This window comes from Triturus cristatus, chromosome 12, assembly GCF_964204655.1.
Source record: "Triturus cristatus chromosome 12, aTriCri1.1, whole genome shotgun sequence".
Taxonomy (NCBI): domain Eukaryota; kingdom Metazoa; phylum Chordata; class Amphibia; order Caudata; family Salamandridae; genus Triturus; species Triturus cristatus.
The window spans coordinates 180,093,080-180,115,220 of NC_140595.1; the positions used below are offsets into that span (position 1 = coordinate 180,093,080).

The 22,141-nt window shown below is 47.9% G+C and overlaps 1 protein-coding gene across 10 annotated transcripts in view; it reads right to left on the reverse strand.

Moving 5' to 3' along the window:
• CNOT1 (CCR4-NOT transcription complex subunit 1) overlaps positions 1-22,141 on the reverse strand; it is a 1,579,387-nt gene that overhangs the window by 1,296,469 nt on the left and 260,777 nt on the right. For all 10 annotated transcript variants that reach the window (XM_085638198.1, XM_085638193.1, XM_085638201.1 and 7 more), the window contains exon 8: positions 9,346-9,514. In XM_085638198.1, the coding sequence (XP_085494324.1) occupies positions 9,346-9,514 (169 nt within the window). The remainder of the gene's footprint in view (positions 1-9,345; positions 9,515-22,141) is intronic.

Below are 22,141 nucleotides of genomic sequence, written 5' to 3' on the forward strand. Positions count from 1 at the left end.
CCTTACTCTAATAGTGGTAGCTTGGTCGAGCAATAAGGCAGTATCAGAGGACAGTGCTAAGCATTTAATGTATCCACTCAGTCAGCAAATTAATTCACACACTCCAGAAATTAACTCTAGGCCAATTGTTATATAAAAATATCAGGGGTGTGTAATTTTATAAAATATCTACTTGTCCATGAGGCAGTTTGCTTCATGAATCTACTTGTCCTGTAACAAAATCCACTTGTCCCTTTAGTGCCATGTAATGCGGTGACAAATTATGGCAGCAATCTCATTATATAAGCGCTCCGGAATAGCCTCTCTGATTATGCCAGGGCTCCTTCCATAGTAGGGTTTGAATACTAGCAATTCCCTTATGTTGCCACGTTTCAGCAGATCTACATACTAGCACTGAAGGTAAGCATCAGTTCCAGGGTTGGAATGCCCTTGAGTCTGTGCAAACCTACTAATGTGCATATTTTAAAGGGTTTTTACCAACTCTTATCTAATCTTTTCCCATACTGAGAAAGGTTGGAAATTTACTCCTGACAATGGCAGCCATAAAACTTCTTTCAGGGTTGGGGAAAAAATGGTTGGAGGGAAAGTGAACATGCAAACACTCAGATTTTCGAATGAGCACATCTACACCTGCACATTAGCTCATGCTAAAATGCAGTTCACAAATATTTTCTAGGAGTACTATTTCTTAGCCTACTTCTGTAAAGTCTTGTGAATTCATGAAAGTAGTTTATCTGCACTTAATGCAAGGACATGAGTGCACTTTTGAGACTTTATTTAATAATTGGACCCCTGATTAGGTCTGGCATTAACCATGACATTTTGTGTTTATTAACATTCCGTCTCTCTCTGTTGGCTAGCTTCACTGAGTGACAGCATTCTGTTCTTTCACAAGGAGCATAAACAGTTGTTTTGTTCAGTGCCAGGAACAACTGTTGCAATGTGTGCTTTTTGAGGCCAAGACAATATTTGCTTTTGCCAATGTTTGTTATGAAGGCCTGGTAGCTCCCACACCAATAAGGTTTTACAAAAAACCATGCCAAAACAAGTCACGCATTGACAAAACCCAAACGCTGACCAACAATTACAGACCTATTGGCTTTACCAATGCTTGTTTATTTTTGTTTCCCATAATCTTATTAAAACTGGTTACACTGATTTTCCATTATGAATATTTTTGGGAAACACTAGCACACAACACATTTTACTAAATATTGCTGCAGGAAAATTGTAACTAAAATGTTTCAGTAGTTTAGCGAAATGTTTTTGCATTTTTTTGTGAACATTTTATTTTGAAAGCAAAGAATAATCAATCTTGCTTTCAAGCTTTTGCATACATTTGCATCTTATCAGAGAGCATTCTGGGAGCCGTATGCATAGCCTCACATTGCTAAATATTGAAAAAAAGTGTGTACACATTTTTATACTGGACCCACTATCAGTAGTACAGTCTGAACTTACAACATGTACTTGGATCACTCACCCTAACAATAAAGGTTTTGCATTAATGAACCATAAATACAAGTTTGAACAGCATTAACACATGGACACAAATATTACCTTAACTGCAGGCAAAGCCTTTCCCTGATCCATAATGTGGTACTGTAAACTGGCAGTCAAAGGGTTTGTGATGTAGGGGGTTGGGCCTACTTGTCCCAAGGACAAAATACACATGGAAACTTGTTGCCCTTGACCCCAAACAATATGTCCCGGGCATCAGGCTGTAGGAATTCCACATCCCTGAAATATACTATTTATTTTTAGAACCAAAAAGGCCTGGTACAGGAAAGCATTAAATGAGTTTCAGTAATAAGTTACTGGATATAGAACAGTTTGAAAATGCAATAGAAATTGTACTTTGATTTACATGAGAGCAGTAGTATGCAACACTTAGCAAATACAGTACATTGGAATGAATAGGCTTTGTCCGTAAATTGCAGGTAAGTTACTTTTTACGTTACATTTCTAACTCATTGCTGGATACCTAGATTCAGCACTGGGACATTTCCTAGAAACAGGTAAGTTATTACGTTTTGGTTATTCGCATGATTTTTAAAGAATATTTTCAGTTTTCAAAACTGCACAAAAACTTTTTGGAGAAAACGTGTCAATGATATCCTATGGGAGGAAAACAGGTTAACGGTTCACAGGCAAGTAATCGACTGTGGGAGTTAAGGTTCTGTAATGCACTGTTGCACCCTCAGCGGCACTAGGGTGGCCGGGTGCAGAGTGTTGAGGCCCAATGTTGTCCAATGGGGGATAGGAGGCTTCTGGTTGGTGGCTGCTGGCAAGCAGGTCACTGGGTTGTGGGAGCAAAGCTCCTAGGGTTAAGCTCAGGGCAAGTTGGGGACCAAAGTAGCACCAAAGGCGCACACTCAGCTGCACTAGGGCGGCCGGGTGCAGGGTGCTGTTTTGAGGTCGGGTGCACTGTTTTCAATGGAGAACCTATAGGACAAAAAAAAAAAAAAAAAAAAAAACACTGCAGGCTCGGGACGAGGATTTTCTGGGTGCAACCACCACTTCGAGAAGTAAGTTGGGATGTCGTGGGTTATTAGGCACCGTTGGTTTGGGCACACAAGGACGTGGGGAGTCGGGTGCAAAGGTGCCTTGTGACGTCAGATTTTCTTACCTGCTCTGGTTGTGGTAGGGGGGTCCCCTGGATTGAGGCTGCAGGCATCATCCGGAGGCTTTAGGCAGGCCAGGGGTCGCCAGATCTTGGTCCAGGATCGCCAGGGGGACCTCCTTGTGGCGTTTTTCCACTGGCACTCGGGCCAGGTTCGTGGGTGCAGAGTGGGCTGGATTCGCAGACTCTGGCTGGCACCAGAAGCTGTAGTTTGAACACGTCTGGTGTTTACGGGAGAAACAGTCTGGAAAGTAAAGGCAGGCAGGCCCTCCGGGGTTTGTGAGGTTGCTGGCTGCTGGACACGCCAAAATTTCGCAGGAGCAGGTTCGAGGGGAGACAGGCCTGTAGGGCTGGGGCCAAGTCAGTGGGCGTCGTCCTCTTGTTAGCTCTGCACGGCTCTTCGTCCTACTTTTCTTCTTGTAGGTAGACTGGATCTGCCTTCTTGGTTCAGGGCTGCACCCTAAATACTGTATTTAGGGGACGTTTTAGGTGTCTTTAGGTCAGTAGCAAAAGGGTTTCTGACCTTAGGGTGACTACACCCTTTGTGTGCTCATCCCAAGTGGTGGAGTGAGCACAATCCCTAGTCCTGATTGGGGAGTGCCTGCCATCTGCAAGATGGCAAGCACAGTAGAGTGGGCTTCACCTCGCCTCCCCCAACCTGAGGGGTGGAGTTGGCAGAGGTGGGCACACCTCCTGGGTTAGGTAGTTTTTCCCACCCGTCTTCCCGCCGAAAGGGAGGGGTGAAAGGAAGGAGGCCTGCTCCTAATCGCAGGAGAGGCTTGGGGTTGCGTTACAAAGACTGCCAGGCCTTTGAAGCTCCCCTGCCACAGATGGCTCTTCCTGGCCTGGGGAGGTGTGAACACCTCTGCCCAGGAAAGGCTTTGTTTCTGTGCTAAGGGATCGTAGGCTCCCACCCTAGGGGTCCATGTCACGTGGTGGCAGGCTGGTGGGTACCAGTCAGGGAACCCACCAGAGGCTGGTTGTTTTTCAGTGGGCATCTCTGAGATACCCTCTGTGTGCATTTTTCATTAAATCCCACACTGGCATCAGTGTGGGTTTAATGGGCTGAGAAGTTTGAAGCCAAACTTCTCAGTTTTCGATGTAGCCATTATGGTGCTATGGAGTTCGTAATGACAAGCTCCCAGCACCATATACTCTTAATACAGCACTGTGCTTACAATGTCTAAGAATTGACTTAGACACTGTAGGGGTACAAGGGCTCATGCACCTGTATCCTTACCACTGGCATAGGGCACCCAGCTAGAGGGGTGACTGATCTATGCCAGGGCAGTGGGTTGTAGGCATGGCACACAGGGATGTGTGCCATGTCAATTCTTTACTTTGTTCTGCACCAAAACATGCAGCCTGCAAAGTGTGTGAGTAAGGGTGGTACAATAAGTGCTGCAGCCCTTCGAGATCTTCCCTGGTGAGTGCCCTGGATACCTGTGGTACCATTTACCAGGGGCTGACCTGTGGCCAGAGATGCCAATTGGGTTAGTTTTGGGGAATGGGCACAGGCCCTGGGAACCCGACTGGCAGGGACGCAGGACACACCAAGAAAAAGTGCATCAGTAGTCTGGCAAAAAGTGGTGGGGGGTTACTGCAACACAAACCCACTTTCCTACACATAGGCCCTGGGAACCTGATTAGCAGGAGCCCAGGGCACACAGTCAAAGAACATCAGCAATTCAGCAAAAAGTGGGGGCATACCATGCAAGAAAGAGGGCACTTTCTCCCAGGTGTACACTGCTGGACCAAAGAGGTGTTCCTTATCAAAAGGTTGATTGAGAATGGAGGTCTGTGCCTCAGGTTTGAAACCTGAAATTCTCAACCATGCGTGTCTACGTAGCAGTAAACCGGTGTTCACTGCGAGCGCTGCTGTGTCTGCTGCATGCGCATTTGGAGGTATAAGTGATGAGTTTGCCCTCCTGGATAAGATAATTTGCCTAAGATTTGTGCTCATCTGGCAGAAATTTTTCTAGCTCATCGTAATGAGCCCTAAGCAAAGCCTAAGTATTAGCAATGCACCAGTGATTAGCTGCTTGTGAGGCTACCCTTTTGCCAGAGGCATCAATTAACTTTGACTCCTTATCAGGAGGAGGGGCCACATTTGTGGTCTGAGTTCGCTCTTGCGAGCATTAGAAGCCACAAGAGGGCAGTTGACCCTCGATATATGCAGTGTCAGTAGGTGCTGGCTTATATTTATTCTCAAACTTAGACATGATAATTCTTGCCCTTACATGATCTTTAAAGACCTCATCTGCGTGCTTAAGCATCACCTGAAGTATTGGTAGTGTGTGTGTGTGTGTGTAGTTTTCTGAGTGGAGCTTAAGGTATCAAACAAGAAGTCCTCCTCTAAAGCCTCCTTCTGTAGCTCCCCCCCATAGTAATGAGCAGCCCTATTAAGAAGCTCAATGTAGCCTATATTGTCAGGTGGGGATGGCCTGGACGGGTATAAGGGTCAGTATCTGTGTGGATCAGTATCATAATCCTCCCATGGGTCAACATATTGTGGCCTATCCCCCATCTCCATCCTGTGGGATAGGTGATAGTGGTGGTGAATTAGTGGGTGTGATGAGTAATTGAGAATTAGTAGGTGAAGGAGGTGGCACATAAGGTGGTGAAGTGTTTGTACCCACATTCATTTTCTTAAGGGGCATGTGGTGCTCATCCTGTTGGGAAATTTCCTTTTTTCAGGCAATTTGGCATGAACATGTCCAGTATCTGAGTTCATAACCAGTTTTTGTTTCGGATCGGCATCCAGTAACATCGGATCGAGGTTCTTTTGTCGGAGTTTTTTTGTCCATACTTGAAGTTTGGCATCGAAAGTTTCGGTTCAGAGCTCTTCCATACCAAAGATTTAGGCTTCGACAAAGAAGGAATGTACCAGGAAGCGCTTGGATTTAGGAATGGCGCATGCATGGGACCGCCTCGAGCCCGAGCAGGAAGGCTTTTCTTTGTGCTCCGGCGATCTAAACTTTTTCCTCGGTGCCGACCTTGGAACGGAGGAAGAGAAAGGACCGGAGCCTTTTTTGTCTTTGGTTGTTGGGGCAAAAGGGTTTCTGAACTCACGGTCGCTGACCCGGTGTAACTTGCTCCTCTTGTTCCATGTCGGAGTCGGCCTCGGAGACATGTTCCTCTTCCTCGGCATCTTGAGGGTGTATTTCTTCTCGGTCAAAATCTTCGCCGAAGATGTCCGGTACGGAGCCGCCTTGGTGTTGCATGTCGTGACGTCCAGCCTGACTATCACAAAGAGGCTTCTTGGAGTAAATGATCTGCACGCATGGCAGTCTCTCGTCGTGTTCCGGGGACAAACAGATATCCCACTTCGTGCAGGTCGGCACGTGGAAACTTGGAGCGACACCCGGGACAGAGCTTGAATGGAGTCAGTTCCATCGACTGCTAGCAAGCCAATCACAGACCTACCGGCCCCTCCTCATTTCCCGATCGAAGATCTTTAAGTGGAAATGACACGCGGAGAATGGGAAACTCGATCGAGAAACAATACTGTCGAGGGTAGTGGATTGCATGTCGAAGGGAACCCGAGAAACGGTGCAGAACCTGAGCGCAGCAATTCACATCCAAACCCGATGGTGGAATAAAACAATACAACAATGGAGTCGATGCCCATGTACCCAATCACTGGAAGGAGTCACCTACCTTGTGACTGGAAAAGACTTCTTTGAACAAAAACAAAGTGCAAACATCCAGACCCAACACTAGATGGCAGGCTATGCATAGCATATGATCTACAGCTCACATGCCTCGAACATAAAATAACGTAATACTTTTTATACAAACAAATTGGTGTGAGTTCAGTCTTTGAGTGTGTGACATCACACTATGGGATGGAAGATCTTATTCCCTTGTCCGGCGAAAGTTATGGAAAAAGCCTTCAGTCAACTTGCCTCCTTCATAGAAGAAAACAACATCCTCTACCCCTACCAATCAGGCTTCAGGAAGACTCCCAGCACAGACAGCCCTTCTCGCCACGACAGACACCTGCTTCTTCCTCGACAGAGGGGAGACCGTGGCCCTCCTCCTCCTGGACCCCTCCGCTGTCTTAGACAGTCTCACACCACAACCTAGCCAGCCGACGCAGGAATCTGGAACAAGGCTATCGACTGGATCCGCAAATTCCTCCGGCAGAAAGCAGAGGCTCAGACTCCTTCCTTTCCTCTCGGAGCCCACATTGATCACCTGCGAAGTCCCCCAAGGATCCTCCATCAGCCCCACCATGTTCAACATCCGCATGGCCCCAAGAGCACCATTGTCAGATCACATAGACTTAGCATTGCATCGTACGCAGACAACACCCAACTCATCTTCTCCATATCCAACAAACCCAACATCTCCAGACAACTTCCAAGAAGGGATAGAAGCAATCACCAGGTGGATGAAGAACAGCTGCCTACAACTCAACACTGACAAAACATAAGTAATCTTCATGGGCCCACACCCTGATGCCTCAAACACCTGGTGGCCCCCCCGCACTCAGGAATCCTCCATCTCCCACAGACCACGCACGCAACCTCGGAATCATCCTGGGCTCCGAACTTAAAATGGACAACCAAATAAACGCCGTCACCTCGGTTACCACACCGTCCCACTACTCCGGAAGACCTTCAACTGGATCCCCCTCGAACACAAGAAAACTGTCACGCACGCCCTCAGCAGCAGACTAGACTACGGCAACACACACTATGCCGGGATCAACAAGAACCTCACCTGCAAACTCCAGTACGCCCAGAATGCCGCCGCCAGACTAGTCCTCAATCTACTGCGCCACTGCCACATCAGCCAAAACCTACGGTCACTACACTGGCTCCCCGTCTAGACGAGAATAACCTTCAAGCTTCCCGCCGTCGCCCACAAGGCCCCCCACAACACTGTACCCGCCTACATGAACCACCGCCTTTCGTTCCACGCACCGCAAAGATCCCTTCGCTCTGCCCAGCTTTCTTGCGACAGTACCACACATCAAGAATTCCGAAACAGGAGGATGCTCCTCCCTCCTTGCGGCCAAGGAAAGGAACACCCTCCCTCTGCGCATCCGACAGACACCCACACTCTCCAAGTACCTGAAGGACCTCAATACTTGGCTCTTTTGGTCAATCACCGTGATCACCCAGGAGCTGCGCTGCCTGTGCTTCAAGACCCTTTTGGGCGAGTAGTTGCGCTTTACAAACCCCTGATTGATCATTTGCTGTCTGAGTGTTAAACAAATGATTATCACTACCCTCTGATAAAGACTTACTGCTCGCCCACACTACCACAAAGAGTAAGGTGCTATCTACTTTTACCTCTACCTACCCTTGGGATTCCACTGGACTCTGCACACTATACCTCACTTTGGTATATTATATACAGAGCCAGCTTCCTACACAGGCCTCAAAGCCCTACAGCAGGACACTCTACCACAGGTGAGGACATACCTGCATGAGCACTATGCCCCTACATTGTGTGCCATTCACAGATGCTGCAAGTGCAGTGGAGCCATATTGAGTACACAAGCTGGGAGTTTGCCATTCCGAACTCCATGGTGTCGAACTCCGCAGCATAATAGGGGCACACTGATACCAGTGTTGGATTTATTATGAAATGCACTCAGAGGGCAACTAAGATTTGCCCCCTGAAAAACGACTAACTCCCTTCTGTCCAGCTGACAGGTCTGCACCAGCCTGCCACATGGATGTGTTTGAAACCCTGAGATGGGAGGCCCTGTGCTCTCATGGGTCATGGACAACGGCTGCTTGGGGTGTTAGTGCTTCACACCTACACTCCACGCAGGAACCACATTCAGAGCGGTAAACCTCAAAGGCTTCCTGCCCTTAGCTATGTTAGCCAGGACCTCTCCAGATAGTAGAAATGTGTGCCCCCACCCCATTGTGTTAGCAATCTTCATATTCTTCTTTCCGTCTTTCTCTAGGGTAGGTCTTAAATCCTGTTGTATTCATATGGTATTTGATTGAAGTGATCTTTTGCCCCACCCATTTGCATTCCTCCTCTGAGGGGAGGTGGGTAGGTCGCATGTGAATCTAAAATACTCTTCAAGCTGCAAAACTACTCCTACTGGTAAGCAGTGTTCCCTGTAGGGTGTGCGCCTGCATTTAAAAAACAAGCAGCAGTAAAAACACGGCCACTCTTTGCAGTAGACCAGGGTGAGCAGCAGCAGTTCAATAAGGAGGCCTGTGGAGAGAATCAGATCACTGCGGAAGGGGACACCATGCCATTTTAAAGCTCCGTTTTCTTCAACAATGATTTGGATCCTAACGAGGTCACAGTTCACAGCAGGAGGCTCCTACACATTCCACTTGCTCTGCAATTATCGAGGGTGTGGGGAGGTATTCTGCAGCAGATTGTTTTACTATTAATCATGGTTTCTCAGCAAATACTCGCTTTCTCTGCTATTTTACAGAACTCTGGATCATTTCATTTAGGAACAGAATTATGAATATAAAGCCCCACATTGATCACAAGCGTTGGAATTAAAATGATCTGGTTTATCATTGAGTCGTTGGAGCACACACAAGAAAATGGACAGTGCTGAAACTTTGAGACACTCCCCCCAGTCACATATCTGGGTTGAAGCGATCATTCTTTAGCTCACTTCATCACCCAGACAACAGTAAATTACAATTAAAGAAAGTACCTGACAAAATCTTACTAGACAGGGTTTTTTTTTTCTTTTTTCTTTTATAAAAGTTTACACAGAAACTTACCTTGCACAGAAACCATAGCCTACTTCTTGCATGAAGTCTGCCAGAGAGCTCTCCATCATGGTTTTGGCAATCCCTCCAGAGTCAGGCAGGATTCTATCCATTAGAATGTCCCGTTTTTCAGGATATAAGAGTGGTGCAAGCACCACAGGACAACGCTCTTGGGGAAAATCTAGACAGAAAACAAAGTGCATGAGTGAAAACATTAATCTTATGCCAAGTACACACATTACAAATGGAAACGTTATTAGAGCAACACTAATGGGACTTAAATTAAGAGCATTTTTGTTCAGCAGAGCTTTAATGGAAGCACCCATTGAAAGTAGCTACTCTGAGTAAAATATATACGTGTGTATGCGTTTTTTTATAGCATGAACCTAGCCAAAATTATGTAGATAACCGTACCCTCACCAACCGTGAAAGGATTCCTCTGAGTTGTAAAACAAGGCGATCCTCTGGGTAGGGACCAGTAACAGGCAATGTCAGTGGAGTCAATTACCCTGGAGGTACAGGACGCTCAGTGGAGTCCCCCCTGACCTAACTGTCGGTAAAGCAATTGGCAACCGGCCTACCATCCGTCCATTCCGGAGTGGAGCAGCCAAAATACAGCAGAGTATTGTACTGGGTTAAAGGCAACAATCAGACAGCTATTTACGGTGCTGATGTGTTCCTAGGCCTTACCTAGAGAAATCTTTTAGCAAATTAAACCTACATATAGAGGGGCTTTGGGTCAGACCTCTTCATTGGTGGGCATATTTGTCCATTTTCAACATTGGTATGCCACTTTCCATTGCATAGGGGCAATGACCAAGTCCACTACAGCGAGTGACTACATTTTGCATGATCACCCCCTGCACAGAAAAAATAAAAAAAAAAACAAGGCTGGTGAACTAATACTTTCCCAATGCTTTTTCATTCCATTTTTTTTTGTCTTGTCAGTCGTAAATTTTTCAACTTTAGTGTACAGCTTGTAGAAATTCAAAGCTTAAAGTCACTTTGTGTCAATAATTACTTTGTGAAAAGAGATGGCGATTCTACACTTTCTCAAAGTACACCTGCCTGTGAGGAAGACATATTATATGAATACTCTATGCAATGGTTAGTTTATTTTGTAAATTTCCATTTAGCAATGCAACGATAAGCACTCAGTGTGCCAGCAAGTTTGTTTCCTTATTTATATTATATGCTTTAAAGAAAAAACAATGTGAAATAAGTGATTACTATTGACCAGCTTGCCAAGGTCAGACATATTGCCTTTGACAATGCTTGCTTAAAGAGGTTATCTTCAGCTCTTTCTTAAAATGACCATGCATTAAATATTGTATGGCTCTCCAAAGAACCATGGTCTTTGGCTCGCCCAATAGCCAGAATAGAATCCCATTAAGAACCTCAATTCAGGTACTTACTACAGTTGGGGCAATTATGGTTCTATTATATTTTAACATTATACAATAAAGGAACACAAAGTCCCCTCACAGTTGGAGAGATCTAATGAATGACTCAATAAGCTTTTATATAAACTAGTTTAGACTACAGAAAACGTAGTAACCGGTATAGTAAAATGGATTTTTGGAATCAATCACGGCAGGCTCATACCTACATCGACTAGAAGCCGAAAATGTCCTATTTGTTAACATAATAAGATCTCATGTTCCAATTATTGACATGGGGTGACATGATCTTGACTACATGCATACAAGGAGTGAGAAAAGCTATAAAATTGTACGAAAGTGGCTCTGTATATACTGCACCAAAGTAAGGTTCAGTGTGCAGAGTCCACAGTCCCCAGAGGTTTGGCAGAGGCTAAAGTTAGATATATCCTTACTCTCTAAAGTGGTAGCTTGGTCGAGCAGTAAGGCAGTATCAGAGGACAGTGGAAAGCATGTGTTGTACACACTCAGTCAGCAAATGGTCTCACACATTCAATACCTGAACTCTAGGCCAATTGTTTTGCATATAAAAATATATAGTTTTTATTTTAGAACCAAAAAGTATTAAAATACTTTCTCAGAATGAGATGCTTTACTTGAATACTTTCAATAAGCAATAGACTTTTAAATGAAATAGTTACAGTTGTTCCAATAGGCAACAAGTTAAACACAATTATAACATTGAGCTCAACGGGAATTTTAAAGTAAAAGGTAATGTTGGAATTGCTTTGTAGTCCCCTCAGGTGGGGGAGGCGAGGTGAAGTACATCTCTGGGCTCTCGCCATCTTGAAAATGGAGAGCCCTGACCAATCAGGACTAGGTCGTATAATGTGTATGCCAGATTACATCTTTGTAGGTGCAGGAGATAAATGTTTTGAGTGGAAGCATCTAGTGGATTGATCGTGTTATTGCAGTAAATCAAAAATCTTTTCCATTTAGCTGCATAGCATGTTCTAGTGGTAGGACGTCTAGCTTCTTTAATGACGTTTATGCAATCTGGTGGGAGATGGAGGTAACCAAACTAAGACTTCAGGAGCCAGATCGAATAGTTTCTTACCGGTCGGTGTAGTTTTGCAGCTTGAAGATCTTTCTGGATTCACTATGCTGTGCATTTTTCCGCGATCTTGTGGTTGGGTCCGGATTCGTAGTCTTTCCTTTGTTTTTTTTTTTTTTTGTAGCCCAGGTGGGCGGCGGCGACGACCCACCATTTTAGTGCACCTCTCGTGACGTCATCGTGCTTCCTGCGGAAGTCCCACCTTTGGGGCGCCATCTTCGGGTTCTTTTTTCCCTTTTTCTTTTTTTTAAACCCTAGGCGATTGATTAGTCCTTCAGTCCATTTTCTGTACCTTTTTATTCCTTCTGATGTTTTCATTTCACCCCCTCTCTCTCCAGCCTCATCTTACTGGCGGAGGTGGGTGGGTTCGCTAGTGAATCCAGAAAGATCTTCAAGCTGCAAAACTACACCGACAGGTAAGAAACTATTCGTTTTGCAGCGTGAATCTTTCTGGATTCACTATGCTGTGCATAGACTTTGTAGCGGTTTTCCTAATTTTGTGGCGGCTGGGTGGTAGATGAGCGTTGGTCGTTGAAAATGTGTTGAAGCACCTTCTGTCCAACCTGTGCTTCCTTGTTCATCTGAATGTCCACGCAGTAGTGTTTCGTGAACATGTGCACAGATGCCCAAGTTGCCGCTAGACATATGTCCTGAATAGGCGTGTTCGCCAGGAAGGCAACGGTGGCCCCCTTCTTCCTTGTGGAGTGAGCCTGAGGCCCCTCTGCTAGCTCCTGTCCAGCCTGTTTGTGGCAGAATTGAATAGTGAGGGCAATCCATCTAGTGATGGTGCCCTTAGTCACTGGTCTACCCCATGAAGCTAGTAGCAAAGGACACAAACAACTGCTTTGATTTCCTGAGTTCCTTGGTTCTCTCAATGTAGTGCATCACCGCTCTTCTAGCGTCGAGGGTGTGCAGAGCCCTTTCTGCGTTTGAAGTCGGGTTTTGGAAGAAACTCGGTATCTGGAGACTCTGGTTCATGTGGAATGCCGACACCACCTTGGGCATGAAGTGTGGGTCTGTTCTCAGGACTATCCTGTCCTTGTGAATCTGAATGTAGGGTTCCTGTAGCGTTCGCGCTTGAAGCTCGCTCACCCTGCGTAGTGAGGTTATGGCCACCAGAAAGGCCGTTTTCATCGTCAACATTTGCAGTGTGGCCTTGTGAATGGGTTCAAATGGTGCCTTCATGAGCTCCGTCAGTACCACGTTGAGATTCCATGCTGGCGGCAACCGTTTAGGAGGGGCAATTCTTTAGGCTCCTTCCATGAATCTCCTCACCACCTGCGAAGTGAAGAAACTTCCACCCTTCTCACCTCTGGTGTAGGCTACGATCGCCGCTAGGTGTACCCTTAGGGAGCTCGAGCAGAGGTTACTCTTTAGAAGGTGTGTGAGGTACCTCAGTACTGTTGAGTCTCTAGTCTGTTTTGCAGGCCCTTCTTTCTGCACCACACAGTAAATCTCTGCCATTTGGCGCTGTAGCATTTTCGTGTAGTTTGTTTCCTTGCCTCCCGCAGCACCCGCATAGTGCTAGGAGGCAATTTAAGGTGAGCGAACTCTAGGTCTTCAGGAGCCATGCCGCCAGGTTGAGGCTCTCTGGCTCCGGATGCAGAACCTCTCCGTTTTGCATGGAGAGCAGGTCCCTTCTTCTCTCGAACCTGTGGGGATTGCCCTGCGCCATTTCCTGAATTTGTGAGAACCATGTCTGCCTTGCCCACTGCGGAGCCACTAGGATCAGAGTCATGTTGCTGGTTCTGCACTTCGAGCACTCTGTGCAACAGGGGTATCGGTGGAAAGGCGTAGGCAAATGTCCTCGACCAGCTTATCCATAGGGCATTTCCTTGGGATTGCTGATCTGGTTGCCTGGACGCGAAGCTTTGGCATTTTGCATTTTGGCGTGTTGCAAACAGGTCTATTGTGGGAGTTCCCCATCTCTGGAAAAGCTTCTCCGTTTCCTGGCCATTGAGCTTCCACTCGTGTGATGCCGAGGTCTGCCTGCTTAGCCAGTCTGCCTCCACATTGTCCTTCCCGGGAAGGTGAATTGCCAGTAGATCTATCCTGAGAGGTATGGTTTTCAATTCGAGGTAATTGATATGGCGTACCGCATCTGCCGGAGCCCACAGCCCCCTCAATCTGAGGTTGTCCATGTGCGCTCCCCATCCCTTTTTGCGATGCGTCCGTGGTAATGGTCATTGTTGGGTTTGGTGGTGTCAGGCTTCTCCCTGCCGTCATGTTGTCTCTGTTCCACCAAGTCATCTCCTCCTGCACCGCGTGCGTAACAACCACTAGATCTTCCCAACTGCCGCTTGCTTGTGACCATTGCTGTTGTAGCCATTCTTGGAATGGTCTCATGTGCAGGCGTACATTTGTCACCAGCTGGATACAGGACGCCATCATCCCTATCATCTTGCTCACTCACCTCACTGTCAGAGCTCGCCCCTTCTGGTAGAGACGCGTCTCCTTCAGTAGGGCCTCTGTTCTCCTGCCGCTGGGCACCACTGTGCTGTTCAGGGAGTTGATTTTTGCTCCCAGGAATATCTTCACCTGTTCCGGTTCCAACGATGACTTCGCCCAGTGTATCGAGAACCCCAGGTTCGAAAGTGTCTGTCACGCGTGTTGCGTGCCTCTCGCACTTTTCGCGTGTGTTTGCCTTGACCAGCCAGTCGTCTAGGTAGGGGTAGACATGGATCCCCTGCCTTCATAGGTGGGCCGCGACCGCCGACAGGCATTTTGTGAAAACCCTTGGCGCCGATTTTAGTCCGAAGGCCAGGGTTGAGAACTGGTAGTGTTCCTGGTCGATGTTGAACCTTAGAAGGCCCTTGTGCCTTCTGTTTATTGGGATGTGTAGGTAGGCATCCTTGAGGTCCACGGTGACCATGAAGTCCCCGTCTCTTATTTGGGAAAGCACCTCCTGCAGTGAAGTCATTTTGAACTTTTGCGTTCTGATGAACTTGTTTAGGTATCGGAGGTCCAGGATGGGTCTGACGTTTCCGTCTACTTTCGGGACCACGAAATAGTTTGAGTAGACCCCCTTGTTGCGTTCTCTGAACGGCACTGCCTCTATGGCTCTTTTTTCTAGTAGTTTCAGGGTCTCTATTCTGAGTAGGGCTAGTTCTTGAGCTGATCTCTGTCTTCCCCTTGGTCTTCTGTTTGGAGGTCTTTTCTCCAAATCTACGCAGTATCCGTATTGCATGTCGTTCAGTATCCACTTGTCTGTGGTTATACGCCGCCACTCCTGAAGGTAGAACCTCAGCCTTCCGCCTACTGGTGTTGGATGCTCGTAGGCTTTTGATTCCTCTCTCTCCCTTGATGTTACTGTATTGCGCCTCACCCTTGGGGGCATGTCGAGGGTAGGCGTCCTCCTGCGAGCTGAGTCACTTTGATGAGGGTTGGTCACCCCCTCTCCTCCTCTGGCCACGTCCGTTCCCTCTCCCGCGAAAGGACTGGCCCCGAGGCTGGTACTGCCAGTTTTGCTTCTGTTAACCTTGTTGTCCATGACTATCACCCTGCTGACCCTGCTGGAACGCCTGGTGCGACGCACCCTGCTGGCTTCCTCCCCGACCGTAGGGTCTCCTAGAGGGATTGCCTCTCCTCATCCCCCTTAGCTGTAGGGCCCCCATGGACCTAGCTGTTTTGTTTTCTTTTTTCAGCTGGGTGAGTTTCTCGTCTACTGTTGCTCCGAACAGTGTCTCTCCGTTGAAGGGGGTGCTAAGGATGTTGTTCTGCACCTCCGGTTTGAATCCCGAGATTCTTAGCCATGCATGCCTTCTCTCGGTGACCCCTATGGCCATTAGTCTTGCCGAAGTCTCTGCCCCGTCCAGCGCCGTCTTTATACAAGAGTTGGCGATGTTTTTACCTTCCTCCACCAGGTGGGAGGCTCTTTGGCGGTATTCTTCGGGGAGGTGTTTTACTAGCTCCCCCATCTCGTCCCAGTGCTGGTACTGGTGCCTATTGAGAAGTGCATTTGAATTCGCCATGCGCCAGTGCATTGCGGCGTTCCTCTCCACCTCTCTTCCCGTGAGGTCTATCCTCCTGCTTTCTTTATCTGGTGGTGGCCCCGAAGTTGCTGGCACGTTGGCCCTTCTCCTGGCCGTGGAAGCTATGATGGTCGGCCGTGATACTACCCTTGATGTAAGGGGGGTACAGAGAAGAGTGCTTCTATTTCTTCTCCGTCCTGGGCGTGATTGAACGGCAGGTCGCTGGTTCTTTAAAGGCCTCTCTCCCCTGATTCATAACACTATGTAGCATGGGAAGGAATTGGCTCCTCGTCTGGATGGGGAGCAGGGTCTCGAGGAGGAAATCTGCTTTCGGCCTCTCCTCGTCCAGCTTCACGCCGAAGGCAGTCGCTGCGCTCCTGATCACCATATTGTACACCCCGATGTCGTCGGGTGGAGAAGGCCTCGAAGGGTACGTGTCCACGGGCTCCTCGGGGTTCTCGGTGTCTAGATCCTGCCATTCGACGTAGTGGCTGGTTGATGGCGCCGAGCTGTAGAACGACTGCTGGTCTTCTTCCTCGGGTTCGCCTTCATTATAGGTCTCGTCTTCCTCTTCGAGATCTCTCCCCAGCCCCTCTGTGTCGAATTAGTCTTCGATTTAGACTACGTTCGTCAGCGGAGCGGTTGGAATTTTGTATTCCTTCATCTTGGTGTCGAACTCCTTCCTCTGAAGGATGTTCTCCATTTCGGCCTCGAGCCGCCTCTTCTTCTTCTCCATCTCGGAGATGCATTCGGCGTCGACCGCGGGCCTCTTCGACGGAACTTGCGTCGACACCGACCTGTCCTTCTGCGTCGAGCGCCCCGTTTCATGGGCTGTCTTCGACGAACCTTGCCTTTCGGCGTCTTTCGGCACCAGGGAGTCCTTCTCGAAGGATCCGCTCGGCCTCTTGTCCATGGTCCCGCCCTTGGTCGTCGAAGTTTTCGGCGCCGGGGCTCCCTTCGTGGACTTTGACTCCGATTTTCTCAAGTCACCCTCGGGTTTTTGAGGCACTTTCGTGTGTTTTGAGCTCGACGACTTTTACCTAGTCTTTGTTTTTCTTGTCGGTCTCTACGACAGTGAAGTTTTCGGGTCCCTCGGCGACGTTGTCCTCATAGTCTGTGGAGAGGCCCAGATCGTAGAGCGACGGGGCCTTACCCTTGCCATCCATGCTGGCGTTGGCTCTTCGCTGACGTTCTCTCACCCGGAGCGTCTTCGGCGCGAAGGCTGAGCAGGCGTTGCAGTCCTTGCTCTGGTGGTCGACCGGTAGGCAGAGGTTGCAGACCGGATGCTGGTCCTTCTGCGCAAACTTGTGGTGGCAGTTAGGGCAGAACTTGAATGGCGTCTTGTCCATTGCGCTCAGGGCCTCTGAGTGCGCATTCTCCAAGGGCGTCGAAGAAAAGGGTGGAACACTTCCTTCTTCGCGCTCCTGATGTTCAATATTCCTTTCCTGTGATGTCTTCGTAGTTATTTATCGACGAAACTCGCTTTTCCTTCTTCTTCCTTCGATTGTATCTCTGGAGCTTCCCGATGACGATCCAGACCCAACGGCGGAAAAAAGAATCTGAAGATGGCGCCCCAAAGATGGGACTTCCGCAGGAAGCACGACGACGTCACGAGAGGTGCACCAAATGGTGGGTCGCCGCCGCCCACCTTGGCTACAAAAAAAAAAACCCAAAGGAAAGACTACGAATCCGGACCCAACCACAAGATCGCGGAATAATGCACAGCATAGTGAATCCAGAAAGATTCACGCTGCAAAACACTATGTTCAATTGCGCTGGTTCTGGATGTCATCTCTCCATGGTTCTGTATGAGAAGCTTTGGGGAGAGGTAGAGCCTTTGGTGTGGGACTACTGAGAGTTCCAGTAGTGTTGATAACCAGGATTGTCGTGCCCATGTTGGCGCCACCAGGATCATAGTGACACTGTTGCATGAGTTTGCGCACCAGTAGTACGGCCTGGGGGAACACTGGGTGGTGGGAAATTTGTGGGAGCCCGGTGATGCCACAACTTTCACACAAAAATGTGTGGAGAAAGTGACTTCAGCTAAAATTGAGGCTTGCAGGGGATTCTGGGTAAGAAAATGTTGGGGGATCCACGCACGCCATACCTCCCTGGAAGCCCCCGGGTGTCTAGTTTGAAGTAACCCTGAGATGGAAAGGGTTGGTTGTTAGGTTACCCTTGTACATGGTGGTGGTAGTCTGAGGAGTTATTTTTGGACCCTCCGTGGGAGAAGGAGCACCAAAAGGAACCAAGTGTTAGTGTCAATTGAAGGGCTCCCATGGATTTGGCCACTTCAGTATCTTTTCTTCATTTATTCCAGTGAGAAATCTACAACAAGGCCAAAGAGGTGCTCTTTGTTGCAGGTGTTCAGGATGGTAGTCAACCTCAGGTTTAAAACCTGATATGGGTAGCCGAGCGGGTCTTCTTAACAGGGCGCTGTTGTTTACAGCTCTAGCAGCAGTGTCTGCAGCATCTAGGGAGAGCCTGAAAGCATTTGAAATAAGCTGTCCCTCCCGCACTAAATCTTGCACTTTATCCTTGTGTTCATCGGGCAGATATTGGAGCAACTGCTCCATATCGTCTCAATGCAACCTGTTGTATCTTGCGAGCAGCGCTTGAGTGTTAGAAATGCACCAGAATTTTGCTGCCAGAGAGACTATTCTTTTCCCCGATTCATCAAGAAGTTTGGATTCCATATCTGGGGCGGAGCAACTCCTGTAGTTTGAGAGTTGGCCCTTTTATGTGCGTTGGACACCACTAGGGAGTCCAATGGTAATTGTCCCTTAATGTAGGCTGGGTCAGATGGTGCTGGCTTGTATTTATCTACCCTCGGTGTAAGAAAACTGGCTCCGACTGGGTCATTAAACAGGTCATCAACGTGCCTGATCATACCCTTTAACATGTGGAGGGAACTCCTCAACAAGGGATTCTTTGTGCAGCTGCACACCATGTTAGTTGGCAGCTCTACCCAACTATGTAGCCTACACTTTTGTCCGGTGGAGAGGGTTTTGTAGGTTAACTGTCAGGATTGTTTCCTGTGGGAGTTTGTATTGTAATCTGTCCACAGGTCTGGAACTAAATGGTACATTGTCCCCATTCCCAACCCCATCTTCATCATCATCATCATGATTTTCAGGTGTGTGTGTGGTGGTGAATGCTCAGGTGAAATCATTAAGGGTTGAGGAGATTGAAGGAGGAAGAGGAGAAGGATTAGTCACAACATTATTACTCTTCAAAGGAATATGGTAGGCCTCTGATTCAGGTTCTCTTTTCAGTATCACTTCTGCAGAGATATGTCCAGTAGTTGGATGGATGTACAACTCATTTCAGATCCGGCATGCTAGGCGGAGCATTAATGAGTTGCTCCCGAGATGGAGCGAGCACATCCAGTTGTTTCGGTGCCGAGATTCAGTGCAGATGGTTTCCGAGCCGGGGGGTCTTGGATCCAGAGGATTTCGGATCCGAAAGCATTTTTGGTTTCAAAGGTGGTGGAACAGAGCTGGTCTTTGATTTCAATCCAGAAGGTTTCCGATCGAAGTACGTTTTCTGTTGTCTCGGAAGGCTTTTTGGCGCGTTTCGGTGCCAAGCCAGAAGACACGGTGTCAGAAATGTGTCCTCGTTGCCAGCCGTGGCCAGGAGGCGGGGGTTGGGCCGGATCCTTCTTCGGCTGAAGCAGACTTTGGGTCATGGGAGTATCCGTACTCATTGTGCGCTGCCGTTGCAGGATCTCATCGTCCCCCTCGGAGCTGTAGTCAAAAGGCGATGGGATCTTGTTCTTCCTCCGCTCCCATGGAGTCTATGGCCGCTTGTTCCGAATCTTCTCCGAAGAGCTACGGACTGGAGCTTGCGTGTTAGCTCTGCATGTCGTGACGTCGAGCCAGACGGTCGCGAACTGTTTTCTTGGAGCGGAAAACCTTGCAGTCCTGTTCTCTGTGCTCTGGAGACAAGCACAGGTTGCACACAGTGTAGGCCGGTGCGCAGAAACTTAGCGTGGCACTAAGGGCAGAATTTGAATGGAGTCCGTTCCATCGACTGCGAGACTGACTGACGCGGTTAGGCCCTGTGGCTTTCCACGAGCTTCCCAAAAGTTTTTTTCAAGTAAATACAATACGTGGAGAAAGGGATACGCGATCGAAAACAATACCGTTGAGGGTTAGTGTATTGCACATCGAGGTAAACCGAAGAAACTGTTGAACTGGAGCGGAGCAATTCACAACCGAACCAGATAGCGCAAAAAAAAACAAATCTAAAAATGGAGTCGATGCCCATGCGCACTATCACTGAAAGGCGGAGTCACCTACCTCGTGAGTGGAAAAGATTTCAACATAAAGTGCAAACATCCAGACCAAACACTAGATGGCAGGAGTATGCAAAGCATGTGATCTACAGCTCACGTGCCTCGAACATGTGGTTTTGATTGTAGTGCAAGGGGTCCTTGACAACCAGGTCTCCTGTGCCAGTGCTTCTTAACTAAACCTGTGCCACAATTGGCAAGTTTAGTCCCCTGTAAGTCCCTAGTAAATGGTGCCCTTGGTACCTAGGGCTTGGGAACTGAAAAGGGTCACCTGGGGACTCCCTACCAAGGCCATGACACTCCTTCTGCAGCTTGCATGCCTTGGTGCAGTGAAAAACGACAGTCACTGCCTGTATGACATGCCAACAAGCACTGTCTAAAGTATAGACAAGTCATCTCTCTAGCAGGCCTTGCAGCCTATGGGCAGGGAAAACTATATCCCAAGTGTGAGCATATCTGCATGAGCATATTTGCCCCTACAATATTAAAGTTTATTCTTAGATATTTCAAGTGTCAGGGCAACTACTGAGTGCATGGGCTGGAAACTCGACAACTAGCTCCCCAGTCCCATGAAGGCTTCCATGGAATCAGGAGTGTTAACCCACACTGCCAGTGCTTCATTTAATAAACCATGTACCCAGAGTTGCCCCCTGAAAGGATTAGGTTACTTACCAGGTAAGCATCTGTTCTTGGCATGTAGCTGTAGATTAACATGCTTTGCATGCTCCTGCCATCTAGTGTTAGGTCCGGATGTTTGCAAGTTTTTCCTTCTAAGAAGTCTTTCCAGTCACGAGGTAAGGGGACTCCTTTCGGTGAGAGTGGGCATGAGCATCAACTCCATTGGTAGATTGGTTTCTCGCAAGAGGGTGAGAATGGAGTGAGCAGTACAGAGCTGTCCAAACGTATGCAATGTAAATGAGAACTGCAACGACTACAGGGATGAAGTTCCCACGCGTGTATTTGCTGCCTCCTCCTGAGGAGGTCGCAATTTGGAAGGTGTTCTGCAAAAGAGATTCTGTGATGGGATTGCCCAGCTCCAAATGGTCTGTGAGGTGTGACTGCTATAGTGGGTTCCCCCCCATGTTTTTGTACAGAGGAGACTGCAATGCTTTGAGCGCTAGAATCATTGCTAGAAACTCCAGATAGTTGATGTGGAAACGTTTGTGCTTGTTGTCCCAGAGACCCTGAATTGTGTAATTGTAGAGATGGCGAGACGGAGAGAGGAACTTAAGACCTGCGCTACTAGCTGGTGATTTATTCACGAATGGCACTCTGATTCAGTTCAGTTTCCGCACCTCTCTACCAAAGCAGATGAGGATCCCCTCATATAATTATGGAGTTCACAGGTACCCTACTGCAACGTTGAGGCGGGTGGTCACACTGGATGATATACATACCAACAATCGATAGAGGGTTGCCCCTCTGTCCCGTTCCCCCCCCCCCCCCCAACTTCCTGAAGAAGACCCGCAGGCTGATGTTTACAAGTCCCTCTCTTGCCCCAACTTGGGTCGAAACATCGACGCCCCTTCTAGCAGGCCTTGACCATATGGCCCTATCCCCCTATCCAGCCCAAGACGACGACATTTCACTGGTTGTGAATCAGAGAAATTGGACATTGTACCACTACTGGCCAGGCCTTAGAGATTGAATAATTATCAATCTTATTTTTATTTACCTAATCTGTGCCCCTAATTTCCTTTCGTGAAAGTCTTCCCACATTCATTCGACACAGGAGCACTCTTTATTGCACGTTCCTTAGGAGCAACCCTTCCTTTCCTCTGTCCTCTTTTAAATGGTGATGAAGCCATACAATGAATGCATGTTGATTTTGTGTCCGATAAATATATGTTTTTCTTGTAAAATCAACGGTTGTTGCACATCACTATATCTTAATTAGGCTGGTTCTATGTACCCATGAGCTGACTGATTGGACGCTCCAAGTCTTTGATGAACAATCACTGCCTTTAGAAGCAATTCATATTTAAAGATAGGTCTAGGACCATTGTTTTTCTGTACTGATTGATACCCAGGTCCATGGACTTTTGCTTGG